The 15,954-nt window shown below is 44.1% G+C and overlaps 1 protein-coding gene across 1 annotated transcript in view; it reads left to right on the top strand.

Moving 5' to 3' along the window:
• tgfbr2b (transforming growth factor beta receptor 2b) overlaps window positions 1–15,568 on the top strand; it is an 80,018-nt gene extending 64,450 nt beyond the window's left edge. The window contains exons 6-7 of the mRNA XM_073024061.1: window positions 5,032–5,159; window positions 10,225–15,568. Coding sequence (XP_072880162.1) covers window positions 5,032–5,159; window positions 10,225–10,431 — 335 coding nt within the window. The 3' untranslated portion in view covers window positions 10,432–15,568. The remainder of the gene's footprint in view (window positions 1–5,031; window positions 5,160–10,224) is intronic.
• The last annotated feature ends 386 nt before the right edge of the window (window positions 15,569–15,954 follow it).

The raw sequence follows: 15,954 nt of genomic DNA, 5'->3' as shown, positions 1-15,954 counted from the left end.
TGGGGGCAAAGGGAGAGGAGGAGGTTGGTAGGGAGGTGTCTGAGTTCTATCCACTTGCTGTCCCTAAGAAAAGGACTGCAATATTTTAACATGCGCCTATTCCTGGTTGAACAATGAATTAGTGGGTTTATTGTGTATATACTGGATTAACTTTCTATCTGCTTGGGCTTGGGATACATATTTATTAACTTGCTTCCTGTCTTATGAAAGCCCACCAAGACCCTGACCAGTTAATGATATTTGGAACTTTGAGGAAAGTGGCAAAAAGGCTTTTCCCAATTCTGGATTCGTATGAGCTCGCAGTAGTTCATAACCAATCTCTAAACGTATACCAAGGTGTCTCTGCCAATACCTTGGGCCAGAGAAATGGTGTGGGAGGCCTGTGATATATAGCAGGCCCCTCTGCTGGTATCCAGCGGATGGTTAACAAGAAGATATCCTGCAGAAAAAATCGCTCTCTGCGGCAGATCTTCTCCTTGCCCTTTTTACTGTGCCAGTCACCAGCTTCCACACCTCCACAGGAACAGAGCTGCACGATGGTGAGGCTATTCAGTAAACCTGCCGAGAGTTCAGCACATGCAACCTTACTGTCTGCTTTGGCCAAAACACAGCTGGGAGTTAAACACACTTGTGGAGGGTAGATTTGTAGGGCTGTGCAGGCAAAGTGGGGAGCAAGTCATTGAGAAGCTCTTTCAAATATCTAGCACCGGCATGATGGGCTGAATAGCCACTATGGTACTATTTGATTCTTTGGGGGTAAAGTACATATCAGTCTTGTGCTTTGGGCGGTGCTTCTTCAGAGTGGATTTAAAGTGGGTCAGGTAAAGGAGCTTAATCTTCTGTTGATCTCTCGCAGGAAGGGGTGGGGGGGGGGGGGGGGAGTGGCCAGGCCAGGACTGATGGTCCAAAACGGGATGGAGTTCTGTACCCGAGAAAGCTCTGTCTGTGTAGCTTTCCTTCTCACATGCAATGGGGTTGGGTCCTTAAATCAGTTCCTTTACTAAAACCAGGCTTTACGAGTGCAAGTACGCCCTACCCATTCATCACATCAGTACAGAGCTAAAAGACATTTCCCTTTTTAATGTTGAATGTCATTCCATGCAGCCAAAGCCAATAGTTATATCTTAAAGATCACATGGCGAATGCTTCCCAAATGTAATCCCTTGGGTTGACAGCAGCGTCCTTGGGAAAAGGGAGTGGAAACTGGGCCAGATGGGAGGGAGCTTACTGGAAATGACAGCGGTCTGGGCAATCTATCTCAGCTGTTTCCTCTGGGTGCAATAGTTGGAAATTACTCATCTCAATCGAGTAGAGCCAATGTCGTAGTCACGAGTTGGTGGCGGCCAGATTAGTGGACCTGATGTGAACTGGAGAGCACACTGGAGCAGCAGGTAGAGCTGTTGCCTTCAGTGAGCTGAGTTCAGCCCTGCCCTTCATTCATTACGTTTTGTCCCCATGACTGCATTTCCCCGCCAGGTGCTCTGGTTTCCTTGCCCCATCCCTGAGACGGGGGCTGATGGATTGATTGGCCACTGTAAACTGCCTGTAGTAGGTGGATACGGGGAAGAACCTATAGAAAGTTAATAGGAATAGAGTAAGAATGGGTTATATGGAAAACTGAAGGGGGATGGGACCACATTGTGATTCAGTATAGGACTCGATAGGTCTAAATTACCTCATTTTGTTTTGTAAGGAAATATGTAAAATGTGCAATTGTTCCCTATGGATTCTGTTTCAGTTGAAAGCCAACTGTGCTCTAAAAGGAACATCATTATATAAAGTTGCACAACTTATTGAACTGGCAGCGGGGAAAGTGATTTCCCAAGCCATGATTCATCGACCCTTTGGGCATCCCAGCTTTGGAAATGGTAGGAGCTGGAAGAGGCAATTCAGCCAGCTGGCTTCCCCCACCATACTCTCAGATCAAGGCTGAAGCTTCAGCTCAGCTTAATTTGGCGCCCCTTGACCTGGATGCGGTGATAAGAACAAACATTGGCCTAATTCTGCTCCTTTCAGCCCATCAATTCTGCTCCGCCATTCCATCATGGCTGATCGTGGATCCCACTCAACCCCATACATCTGCCCTCTTGAGATACCCCTTGATGACCTGACCGATCAGAAAACTATCAGCTTCTGCCTTAAATATACCCTAGACTTGGCCTCCTCCACAGTCTGTGGCAGAGCATTCCACAGATTCACTACTCTCTGGCTAAAAGAATTCCTCCTTGCCTCTGTTCCAAAAGGTCGCCCCTCAATTTTTGAGGCGGTGCCCTCTAGTTCTGGATACCCCCACATTAGGAAATATCCTCTCCACATCCACCCTATCTAGTCCTTTCAACATTTGCTAAGTTTTAATGAGATCCCCATACATTCTTCTAAATTCCAGTGAGTACAGGCCCAAAGCTGCCGAACGCTCCTCATATGTTAACCCCTTCATTCCCGGAATCATACTCATGAACCTCCTCTGGACTCTCTCCAATGACAACACATTCTTTCTGAGATATGGGGCCCAAAACTGTTGACAATACTCCAAGTGCGGCCTGACTAGTGTCTTATAAAGCCTCAGCATTGTCTCCTTGTTTTTATATTCTGCTCCGCTTGAAATAAACGGCAACATTGTATTTGTCACCTTTACCACAGACTCAACCTGTGAATTAACCTTCTGGGAGTCTTGCATGAGGGTTCCTAAGTCCCTCTGCACCTCAGATGTTTGAACCTTCTCCCCATTTAGATAACAGTCCACACTATTGTTCTTTTTACCAAAATGCATTATCACACATCTCCCAACACTGTGTTCCATCTGCCAATTTTTTGCCCATTCTTCCAATTTGTCTAAGTCCTGCTGCAATTGCATTACTTCTTCAGCACTACCTACCCCTCCACTTATCTTCGTATCATCTGCAAAGTTTGCCACAATGCCATCAGTTCCACTATGTAAATCACTGACAAACAATGGGAAGAGTAGCGGTTCCAATACTGATCCCTGTGAAAAGCCACTAGTCACTGGCAGCCAACCAGAAAAGGCCCCTTTTATTCCCACTCACTTCCTCCTACCTGAGAGTCATTCCTCCATCCAAGTCAACAACTTTCCTGTAATGCAATAGGATCGGTACTTCTTGTACAGCCTCATGTGAGGCCCCTTATCAAAAGCCTTCTGAAAATCCAAATAAATTACATCCACTGCCTCTCTTTTGTCCAGCCTGCTTGTTATTTCCACAAAGAACTTTAACAGATTTATCAGACAAGACTTCCCTTTACAGAACCATGCTGACTTTGACTTATTTTATCATTAGTCTCCAAGTACCCCGAAACTTCATCCTTAATAATGGACTCCAACACTTCCCCAAGCACTGAGGCTAGGCTAACTGGCCTGTGATTTCCTTCATTTTGCCTTCCTCCCTTCTTAAAGAGTGGAGTGACATTTGCAATCTTCCAGTCATCTGGAACCATGCCAGAATCAAGTGACTCTTGAAAGATCACGACCAATGCACCTGTTATCTCTTCAGCAAACTCCTTCAGCACTCTGGGATGTAGTCCATCTGTTCCAGGTGACTTACCCACCTTAAGACCTTTCAGTTTGCCTAGCACTTTTCCCTTTGTAATAGCAATGACACTCACTCCTGCTCCCTGACACTCACAAACCTCTGGCACACTGCTTGTGTCTTCCACAGTGAGGACAGATGCAAAGTACCCACTAAGTTCATCTGCCATTTCTTTGTCCCTCATTACTACCTCACCGGCATTATTTTCTGCTGGCCCAATATCAGCTCTCACCTCCCTTTTACTCTTTATATAACTGGAAAATCTTTTGGTATCCTGCTTTATATTATTGGCTAGTTTGCCCTCATGTTTTATCTTTTCCCTTATGGCTTTTTTAGTTGCCTTTTGTTGGATTTTAAAAGCTTTCCAATCATCCTACTTCCACTCACTTTTGCTACCTTATGTGCCCTTTCCTTGGCTTTTATGTAGTCTTTAACTTCCTTTGTCAGCCACAGTTGCATATCCCTGCCATTTGAGAACTTCTTCCTCAGTGGGACATATCTATCCTGCGTTTTGTGAACTATTCCCAGAAACTTCAGACGCCTCTCTCGTGCCTCTGTAATTCCCTTTATTCCATTGCGATACTGATACATATGACTTGTGCTTCTCCCTCTCAAACTGCAGTAGGAATTCAATCATATTATGATCACTGCCTCCTAAGGGTTCCTTTACATTAACTCCCTAATAAGATCTGGGTTTTTACACAACGCCCAGTCTAAGATGGCCATTCCCCGAGTAGGTTCAAGCACAAGCTGCTCTAAAAAGCCGTCTTGTAGGCTTTCAACAAATTCCCTTCCTTGCGATCTGACACCAACCTGATTTTTCCAATCCCTTTGCATATTGAAGTTCCCCCCCCCATCAAAATTGTGTCATTACCCTTTTTACATGCCTTTTCCAGCTCCCTTTGCAATATCAACCCCACTACTATCTTGGCTACTATTTGGAGGCCTATATGTGATGCCCATAATGGGTTTTTTTTAACCCTTGCAGTTTCTTAACGCCACCCACAAAGATTCAATATTCAGCCTGGAACTTCTGACCTTATGTCATTTCTTTCTAAAGATGTAATTCCATCTCTTACCAACAGAGCCACACCACTGCCTATGCCTTCCTGCCTGCCCTGTCGATACAACCTTGTACAACCTTTGATGTTAAGCTCCCAACTATGGCTTTCTTTCAGCCACGACTCAGTGATGCCCACAACATCATACCAACCAATCTGTAATTGCGCCACAAGTTCGTCCACCTTATTCCAAATGCTGCGCCATTCCGTTAGCTGTGTCCATCGAAGATCTTCCCTGGCTCTACCTGCTCTGCTCCAGTCGTCCCTGCCATACATAACTTGTTGGAAGGGAGGGGGCCAAACAACAACCTCCCTTCCTGATGCTGCACCAAAACGGACTTGATGGTGTTTCAAAATAATGCACCACCGCCAGACCTGTTTCCACCTACATCCATTGTTCAAAGTTGTAAACCTTTCTTTCCCTACAGAAGTGAAAGATTACGAGCCAGCCTTCGGTTCCAAAGTCCGGGAGCATCCATGTGTGGAAAGCATGAAGGATGTTGTTCTCAGGGATCGGGGCAGGCCGGAGATCCCCAACAGCTGGCTTAATCACCAGGTACCCAAAACTGTTGATGTGATCAGTAAATGATCTATTAGTCAGTGGTTAATCTGCTCTTAATATTTGTGTCTGCAAAGAAATGCATTCACAAAACAAGATGGTCCATTTCAGCCCCTGCACCTTTACTAGAACAATGACTCGGGCTGGGTTAGATAAGGACTTGACTACAAATGGAAACTGAAAAGCGAGTAGCCGATCGGCTTGATGGCCAGACATGGCAACAGAACCTCCTTCCACGCACTTTGCTCGGAGATGTAGCTGACCGTGGAGTTATGCTCTCATAAGGTTCTGGGCTTGTCTAACTTCAGGGCCTTGTGACCGATCACATATGGAGAAATTGTTTCACTGTCAGAGGTGCCGAGTTGCCATCCCAGCTACCAGCCAGGGTGAGAGAAAACGTTTGGCTCCACTTGGAGAAGAATGGGGAGCCCGCCCCCTCCAGTCCTCTGGATGGTACTTGCATCTCCGCTCCGCTCCCCTCCCAAAAACAAATTTCCTGATCTGGTGGCTCTTAGCTGTGTACAAGTTGACTCTCAGACTGAATCCCTGAAGCCAGCACAATTTAAAAAAAAAACACATTGGTGATAAACCACTTTGGAGATTCCTGAGGTTGTATAAAGGCACAGTGCGAAAAGACTTTATTCTGTGATAGTACGTCTTCAGAGTCAAAAGGTTAGAGTGTTTTACAAGATCTAGAGATGGGAAAGCTTATAAGATCATAAGACATTGGAACAGAATTAGACCATGTGGCCCATCGATTCTGCTCTGCCATTCAATCATGGCCGATCCTTCTCCCCCCCCTCAGCCCCACTCCCCAGCCTTCTCCCCGTAACCTTTGATGTCATGTCCAATCAAGAACCTAACAAGCTCTGCCTAAAAGACACCCAATGACCTGTCTTCCACAGCTGCCTGTGGTAACAAATTCCAGAATTTTACCACCCTCTGACTAAAGAAATTTCTCCGCATCTCTGTTTTAAATGGACGCCCCTCTATCCTGAGACTGTGCCCTCTTGTCCTAGACTCCCCCACCATGGAAAACATCCTTTCCACATCTACTCTGTCTAGGCCTTTCAACATTTGAAATGTTTAAGTGAGATCTCCCCTTATCCTTCTAAATTCCAACGAGTATAGACCCAGAGCTATCAAGCTTTCATCATATGATAACCCTTTCATTCCTGGAATCATCCTTGTAAACTCCTCTGAACCCTCTCCAATGCCAGCACATTTTTCTTAGATAAGGAGCCTGGAACTGTTCACAATACTCAAAGTGAGGCCTCACTCGTGCCTTATAAAGCCTCAGCATCATATTATGCTGCTCTTTTATTCAAGACCTCTTGAAATGAATGCTAACATTGCATTTGCCTTCCTCACCACCGACTCAACCTGCAAGCTAACCTTCAGTGTGTTCTGCTCGAGGACTCCAAAGCCCCTTTGCATCTTAGATCTTTGGATTTTCTCCCCGTTTAGAAAATAGTCTGCACATTTATTTCTACTACCAAAGTGGATGACCATGTTTTTTCCAACACTGTATTTCATACAGTACTTGTGTGAAAGCTCTCTCTCAGGTGATACTGTGGAGCAGCAGTTAGTGCTATTATTCGCATTTTCAGGGATCCAAGTTCAATTATAACCTTGAGTATTATCTGCATGAAGCTTTCAGGCACCGTCATTGACTGCAGAGAACCCTCCAGGTCCTTGCGATTTCCCAATAATCCCAAAGATGTGCTAACTGCTTAGTGGGCCACTGAAGATCCTCTTGGTACAGCTAGGTGGGCAGGAAGCCAAAAGTGACCATAGAAACATAGCAAACCCAGCGCAATACAGGCCCTTCGGCCCACAAAGCTGTGCCGAACATGTCCTTACCATAGAACTACCTAGGGTTACCCATAGCCCTCTATTTTTCTAATCTCCAAGTATCCATCCAGGAGTCTCTTAAAAGACCCTATAGTTTCCCCCTCCACCACCGCCGCCGGCAGCCCATTCCACGCACTCACCACTCTCTGCGTAAAAAAAACTTACCCCTGACATCTCCTCTGTACCTACTTCCAAGCACCTTAAACCTGTGCCCTCTTGTGCTAGCCACTTCAGCCCTGGGAAAAAGCCTCTGACTATCCACATGATCAATGCCTCTTGTTTTCTTGTACACCTCTATCAGATCACCTCTCATCCTCCGTCGCTCCAAGGAGAAAAGGTCAAATTCACTCAACCTATTCTCATAAGACATCCTCCCCAATCCTTGTAAATCTCCTCTGCACCCTTTCTGTGGTTTCCACATCCTTCCTGTAGTTTTCCTTAATCCTGTCCACCAAGGCCTTCTCATGGACCCTTCTGGCTCTCCTAATTTCATTCTTAAGCTCCTTCCAGCTATCTTTATAATATTCTAGATCTCTATCAGTATCTAGTTTTTTTAACCTTTCGTAAGCTCTTCTTTTCCTCTTGACTAGATTTACAACAGCCTTTGTACACCACGGCTCTTGTACCCTAACATCCCTCCCTTGTCTCGTTAGAACGTATCTACTCGAGCCCCACGCAAATATCCCCTGAGCATTTGCCACATTTCTTCCGTATGTTTCCCTGAGAACATCTGTTTTCAATTTATGCTTCCAAGTTCCTGCCTGATAGTCTCATATTTCCCCTTACTCCAATTAAACGTTTCCCTAACTTGTCTGTTCCTATCTCTCTCCAATGCTATGGTAAAGGAGATAGAGTTGTGATCACTATCTCCAAAATGCTCTCCCACTGAGAGACCTGACACCTGACCAGGTTCATTTCCCAATATCAGATCAAGTACAGCCTCTCCTCTTGTAGGCTTAACTACATATTGTGTCAAGAAATCTTCCTGAACACATCTAACAAACTGCACCCCATCTAAACCCCTCGCTCTAGGGAAATGCCAATCCATATTTGGGAAATTAAAATCTCCCACCACAACAACTCTTATTACTCCTTTCCAGAATCTTTCTCCCTATCGGCTCCTCGATGTCCCTGTTACTATTGGGTGGTCTATAAGAAACACCCAGTCAAGTTACTGACCCCTTCCTATTCCTAACTTCCACCCACAGAGACTCTGTAGACATACCCTCCATGACTTCCTGCTTTTCTGCAGCCATGACACTATCTCTGATCAACAGTGCCGTGCCCCCACCTCTTCTGCCTCCCTCCCTATCCTTTCTAAAACATCTAAAACCCGGCACTTGAAGTAGCCATTCCTGCCCCTGCACCATCCAAGTCTCTGTAATGGCTACAACATCATAGTTCCAAGTGCTGATCCACGCTCTAAGCTCATCCACTTTATTCGTAATACTCCTTGCATTAAAATAGACACATCTCAAACCATCGGTCTGAGTGTGTCCCTTCTCTATCACCTGCCTATCCCCCCTCTCGCACTGTCTCCAAGCTTTCTCTATTTGTGAGCCAACCTCCCTTTCCTCCGTCACTTCAGTTCAGTTCCCAACCCCCCAGCAATTCTAGTTTAAACTCTCCCCAATAGCCTTTGCAAACCTCCCCAACAGGATATCGGTCCCCCTCAGATTCAAGTGTAACCTGTCCTTTTTGTACAGGTCGCACATGCCCCAGACTAGGTCCCATCTGCCCCAGAAGAGGTCCTAATGATCCAGAAATCTGAATCCCTGCCCCCGCTCCAATCCCTCAGCCACACATTTATCCTCCACCTCATTCTATTCCTATACTCATTGTCACGTGGCACAGGCAGTAATTCTGAGATTACTACCTTTGAGGTCCTGCTTCTCAACTTCCTTCCTAACTCCCTGTAGTCTGTTTTCAGGACCTCCTCCCTTTTCCTACCTATGTCATTGGTACCAATATGTACCACGACCTCTGGCTGTTCTACTTCCCACTTCAAGATATCATGGACACGATCAGAAACATCCCGGACCCTGGCACCTGGGAGACAAACTACCATCCGTGCTTCTTTCCTGCATCCACAGAATTGCCTGTCTGATCCCCTAACTATAGAGTCCCCTTTCACTGCTGCCATCCTCTTCCTTTCCTTACTCTTCTGAATAAGTAGATGGGCAAGCGACAGAGAATAATTTGCAGATTACTGGGGGGGGGGGGGGGGAGGATAATGGGACTGCCACGAATGCTCTACTGGGAGCTGGTTTCTTATAAACATTTTCTGAACATAGGACATAGAAATTCACAGCCCAATGTGGGCCGAAGGGCCTTAAATGTTGTGCCGACCATGTAACCTACTCTAGAAACTGCCTAGAATTTCCCTAGCACATAGCCCTCCATTTTTCTAAGAGGCTCTTAAAAGACCCTATTGTATGCGCTTTCACCACCGCCACCAGCATCCCATTCCACACACCCATCACTCTCTGTGTGGAAAAACTTGCCCCTGACATCCCCCACGGCACCTATTTCCAAGCATCTTAAAACTATGCTCCCTCAAATTAGCCATTTCAGTCCCGGGAAAAAGCCTCTGGCTATCCACATGATCAATGCCCCTCATCATCTTATACACCTCTATCAGGTCACCTCTCATCCTCAGTTGCTTCAAGGAGAAAAGGCCGCGTTCACTCAACCTGTTTTCATAAGGTACGCCCTCCAATCCAGGCAACCTCCCTGTAAAACTCCTCTGCACTCTCTCTATAGTATCCTTATCCTTCCTGTAGTGAGGTGACCAGAAATTAACACAGCCAACCAGAACTGGACACAGTACACAATGAACATAATGACATTAACGTGAGGGGTAATTGTCTGTTGCATTTAATGAGAATAGACGGCTGTTATCGTTGGGCACTTGTCCGGCTGATCACTAAAGAAGTGAAAGTCTCTCTCTAGTCATTTTAGTTTCTTACAGCGATTCAAGATGTCGAGCAAAGGCCCATGAGAGGCAGCTGTGGTATAAATGAAACTTGCTGTAGATTTCTTCACAAAGTCATTGACCAAATGCTTCACTATTAGAATGACAAAACGAAACTGCGGAGCAAGCTAGTTTGAGAAATAGTTTTTACTGCATACACGTAGAGCTTTTATTGGAGCCTGTATATTGGGTTCAGGTAATCATTGTTCTCTCCCTCTCTCTTGTCTTTCCAAGCTTGTACAGCAGGTGTGTGAGATTATTGTGGAATGCTGGGATCACGATCCCGAAGCCCGCCTCACCGCCCAGTGCATAGTGGAACGTTTCAATGATTTGGAGCAAATGGACAAGCTCTCTGGTCGAAGCTGCTCTGAGGAGAAGATTCCGGAAGACTGCACTGTCAGTGAGACCAAGCAGAACCTGAAGGCGGTCACCGTGGTGTAAGATCCTGAGTACAGTCACCGTGGTCAACTGACTGAGTGGGAGAAACAACCCAAAGCAGATAACAAGGAATTTGTACCAGAAGGGAGAGTTTGATGTCCTACAGAAGCAATCTGTGCCTCTTACTGATGGACAAGTAGTTCTTCACAACTACAGTGGAATTCTGGGAGCAGAAACCTAGGCCAGAATTTCTGACTTGTTACAGGCATATTCTGATTGGTAACTGCTCAGGAAGCCAAAGATTCCATCTTGTAACCATTAATTGTGCACTTTATTAATATATGTGTATATATAAAGTACAGGTATATATATCTTGAGGAACTTTTTTATATTCAAAGTATCTTAATCATGTATGCCTGTTCAGAGTTGTATGCAGCAATATGGCACTTGTAATTTCTATTCCCGCAAAAAAAATCGTATTTTGTTCTTTTCTGCATTGGATTTTGTACAGTGTAGGAACCAATTTGTCTGGAACAGCAATGGAAATAGGAATCAAACACCAAAAAAAAACAGATTGCTGCTAGATGGATGAATTTAAGCAAGAGGTAAAGATCATGAAGGGAAGGGGAAGTCGAGGAACAAGCCCTATAGATCTGGGGTGTGAAAGTGGGTGATCAGGCTGCCGGTGGCCTCTGTCGTCCTCTCGCTGGAGAGTGGAACTGGTCAAATGTGAAATAAAACCAGATCTCATTGGAGAGTTGGGTTGCAATTTAGCGGGGAGGACTGATTTACCTGAAGTGGTGGGACGCAATCCTCGGGATGATGGTAGTGACATTAATGCTTCTACTGAAGTGCCCCTTAAATGTGAGTCTGGAGCCTTTGGGGCGGAGTCCGGGAGAAAGTTTCATCTGAAGTACCACGGCCTCAAGAAGCGAGCTGTAGGGTTCTAGATGCGAAAGGAATCGGGTGCAGAGAGTGGAGTGGCTTTGAGGTAAAAGATTAGCTGTGATTTCATTGAGCAACAGAGCCAAGTGGTTTCCTATTTCTTGTGCAGCCAATTGTTTGCTCTGCAGCAAGAAAATACAGCAACAATTTGGAAGCCCCAAATGCCTGCTGTATAACATGGCACAGAGATTAGGCAGGTGAAGCTGGGTCACTCAGGCAGGCAGGCCACATTATTTTTTAATGCTGCAACTGGCTTTGGCATCTCCATGCTGTGGTGCGGGCAGGGGTGGGGGATGTGTTGGGGGTGCTTATAGGGTCCCTGAGCTGGACTGGACTAGATTTCAGTTTGCTGCAGTGTGCGCACTGGGTTAGTCTGGTTTTGTTGTCCAGCTGGAGTTCGCCTGGGTACGACTGAGTCCCAGAGGTGGGTAGTTGGAGGGGTTAACTGGCCGCTGTAAATTGCTTCTGGTGTGGGGGACGTGGGGAGAATAAGAATGGGATAACCTGTAGGATTGGTGTAACAAGGTGATTGATGGCCAGTGTGAACTTACTGGGCTGACGGGCCTGGTTTCATGGCGTATCTCTCTGTGACTGTTAAGAGTTGGCCGCAGTGGTGTGAGACTGGAATTGCCTTCCTGGGTGAAGGGCAGCAAGTAATGTCCTTCAAAAAGATTGGTGAATTAGCAGAGATTTTATGGTAATCCTGTAGCTCCACAAGTCATTCAGCACTGAATAGCTTTCGTGATGACTCTTTTATTTGTCACAGGTGCAGCTGCCAGTATTGTGACCTGGAGGAAGCTAAGAGCCTTCAGGTCACTCAGAAACTGCATATAGAAGGGGAGGGAAGAAAGCTAAGAATTAACTCCCAACACCATTCTCACAGATACATTGCATTGGTATTTAATTTCGTAAAGTACCCAATGATTGCTCAGTAGCCAATCAGAATTGTAGGTTTTTTTAAAAAAAAGTGCTCAGGTTAATGAACATATCCAAACCTCAAATGATCTGAGATCTTCTGAAGAAGATTTTGCAGATGCTTGAAATCTTGAGCAACACACACAAAAATACTGAGGGAACTCAGCAGGTCGGGAGAAAAATAAACAGTTGACGGTTTGGACTGAGACCCTTCATCAGGACTGGAAAGGAAGGGGGCAGAAACCAGAATAAGGTAGTGGGGAGGGGGAGAGAGGGAAGAAGTTCACCCCAGTCTTATTGGAGTACATGAGGTGCAATAGAGCACCAGACTTATGGTCTTCATGCATTCTCGTCCTGATTGGTGTTGGAATGTGGTTTGTATCTTGTTTTACTGTATTATCTACAATTGGTCATATTTCTAAACTTCTTAACCAGGTGTATTGAACAAAAAAAAATCCAAAATTTCCCCATTTCCATAGTCCTATTTGGCCAAGCAAAGGTTTATCACCAGAAGCTGAGAAGAGGATCTTAGAAAGCTAGCTCCAATTTGATATTATGTGAAGGATGCGTAACTTAGTGAAGTATATATCAGGGCCTGTTCAGTTCTGTGATCATGTATTACTCCCCTCAAACTAATAATGTTGAAGTACTCTGGTATGAATTGATCAACAGGTCACTAGAGCATTAATAGTCCAATAAAACCAGTAGCTTTCTGGTGCAACCAGTTCTTAAAATAGAAAAAAAACAACGCATTATTCTGGTCCCCACAAAACAGAGTAATATTCTTTGAAATTTTTGCTGACAGATTCTTGTCAATCAGTAATGGACGAAAAGGGGGAAATACTGTGCTGCTTGAAGGAGCAACATGGTAGCTTAGTGGTTAGCATAATGTGATCACAGCACTAGCAACCTGGGTTTGCTTCCCGTCCTGTCTTTTTTGTGGGTTTCTCCCCACGTTCCAAACACGCGTGGTTGCTAAGGTTACTGGTCACATGGGTATCGACAGCGACAACCTCTGCTTCATTGGACTGTGTAAATAGCATGGGCCAATCTGGAATTGCAACTGAGGATAGGAGAGTAATCCAGGGTCAATAAGAGTAAGATGTGCAAGATGCTGATTGTATATTCTCCGATTTACCAAAATTTATGGAGTAATCTCAGGCAGATGGTTAAAAGATTGGATAAGATTAAGACATTCCAACTGTGTTGGGAGAATTCGGGAAAAGCTGCTATTTGTACTAACATCAGAGCTAAGCTATTCAGAATTATCAGGAAACACACTCTGTACACAGAGTGGTGAAAATCAAAGGCTTGCATAAAGCTGCTGAGGTTATACCCACTGAAAACTTTTTTTTAGGTGATGGTATTAAAGGTTTAGGAATGAAGGGAAGTAAACGGGTTTCATTCCACGTTCAAGGAGACTTGATAGCACAGGCTCAAATCAATTGATTTGGATTGTTGTCTTCCTATAGTTTCAGAATTCAATTAAGGTTAGTTGTCTCGCCTTCTGTCCAGGAATGTACATGTTGTATTAATATTTCTTAGAACTGAAAGTTTATTTGGAACTTCACAGGTTTAAAAAAAAAACACATTGTAAAACATGAGCTGCACGTTTGTACACAAAACTGACCATATAAATTACAACCATGATATTGGCTTTGTGGGCCTTGGAGAGTAATTCATCGTTTCGGGCATATAAGTTGCTTGAATGTATTTTTTTAGAAAATTTGTTGCTATATATAATCCTTTTATATGTTTTTTTGTAAATGCTGGAGTTGTCAACTTGCATTAAAACTTTTATATAGCACTTAATATAAGTGACATTTATATAAGGAGGTAATGTTTCATAGGATAAAATTATCTAACAGCTTTTTTTGAAAGTGTTTTCAATAAAAATGGTATTAAAGGGATTTCATGTCAATGTCGGGACAAAAGCTATTGTATACTGTTGCCTCTATGTAGCAGGTTTTGTATGTTGACTGATGTATTTTTTTTACGATCTTCAATTGTCCTAATAGGAATGTGTGCCATTCATTCTTTGGTACAAGGAATCTGGTCTTCAATATCCACCTCCAAAAGTGAGGCAGAATTAGTATGATCAAACATGCGCCATAATTTCTCATGTTGAGTGTATGCATTGGCTGCTACTTTGAATGCAACTTCATTAATCTGATAACAATCTGTCTCTTTCCATTTGAAGCATCAAGCTTTCGTATGAGCCATTGTAAAACACCTTGCCAAGTGACAATAATCCTGGGCCACTCAGTGAAGGGAGAACTGTCATCTATTGTATTGATTTGCAAGCACTATTTGATAGTTTGTATGGATGCTTTTCCTAACTCTGCATAGGACTGTTTCACTTCAATCCTCCATAAGCCAGTCATACAAAATGCTGCTGCTTGTGTATCCTATTGTGTCCCATCTTGTTCTTCCATCTCCCTATGCTCATTTACCTCAATTGAGTTAATCAATTTTTAAAAATTCCCATCCTTGTTTTTAAACCCCTCTATGGCCTTACTCAACTCATCCTCTGGAACCTTCTCCAGCCTCGAGCTCCAACAAGCTCAATCTCATCCAGGGCAAAATGACAGCTTTGGTTGTTACTGTTGTACATGCACCATTCATCCCCTCCATCACTGACAGACACAGTTCCTCACCTGGTTGACAGTAATGGCAACTCCCCAAACCTGTGATATCTGTGACCAGGTCCATGGGGATACCACCATCTGCAGGTCCCCCACCAAGACCTGCACCACCCTAATTTGAAAGATTGCCACAGTTTGAGGGCAGTCAATGATGGGAAATCAATGCATTCCTTGCCAGTAATGTCCAGCTTCTCCAGTTCTGCTCTCTTCATCATCCATAATTTAATCCTTCCACTACTTAGCCTTTCTGGAATTCCCTACCTAAACTCATCTCTGTACAACTCTTACCTTCCTTTATGACATTCTCCAAATATTGACTTTGGCCCCAATATTGCAATGGACTTGGTATCAAATGTTGCTTGATATTGTTCTTGTGAAGTGCCTTGGGACATTCTACAACCTTTCAGGATCTCTTGTATACCTTATTATTGGTGGATCTTGTACTAAATACAAACTGAATCTGTAATAATGTGTATGTTGCTATGACTTGGGACTTCAGTCCATTAAAAGGAAATGAATGTAATCTGTTGCAGTGCAGGGAAACAGAAACCTTTATCTGAATGATTAACAATATATTTTACTCATTTATAAAGTATAGCCAAGCTTATATGTACATGTGTGCAAAGCCACACATTTATCATCTTTGCAATGTAAAGACTAATGTAAGTATTTAATAAAGAAATTATAAAATGTTACTTTCATCTGGTTATTGACAACATTCTGAATTCCCCGTTGCAGCATTTACTTGTGGGTACTGTATATTCCATCTGAGACTTGGACTGACTGAAAGTATACTTCTTCTGATGTTTTTAATATCTGACGTGCCCAGAGAAATGGTACAATTTAAGGGTGTTTTCAAAGGTACTGTAGCAGTTATTGCTACTGCCTCAGAGGTCCAGCCACGAGCTTGTCTTTTGGTATTTGCATGCTCTCTCAACACAAGTTTCCCCTTCCACATCCTTAAGTTGAGCTTGATGGGCATTCCTCCATCTCCTCCTCCTTCAAGCAGCAACACCCACCAACCCTCAGTTGTACCCTCATCTAATCATGCAACAACTTACAATGACCAATTAACCTACCG

This window comes from Hemitrygon akajei, chromosome 20 (genome assembly GCF_048418815.1).
Source record: "Hemitrygon akajei chromosome 20, sHemAka1.3, whole genome shotgun sequence".
In the NCBI taxonomy this organism is placed as follows: Eukaryota; Metazoa; Chordata; class Chondrichthyes; order Myliobatiformes; family Dasyatidae; genus Hemitrygon; species Hemitrygon akajei.
This window is presented reverse-complemented; position numbering and strand designations above follow the sequence as displayed.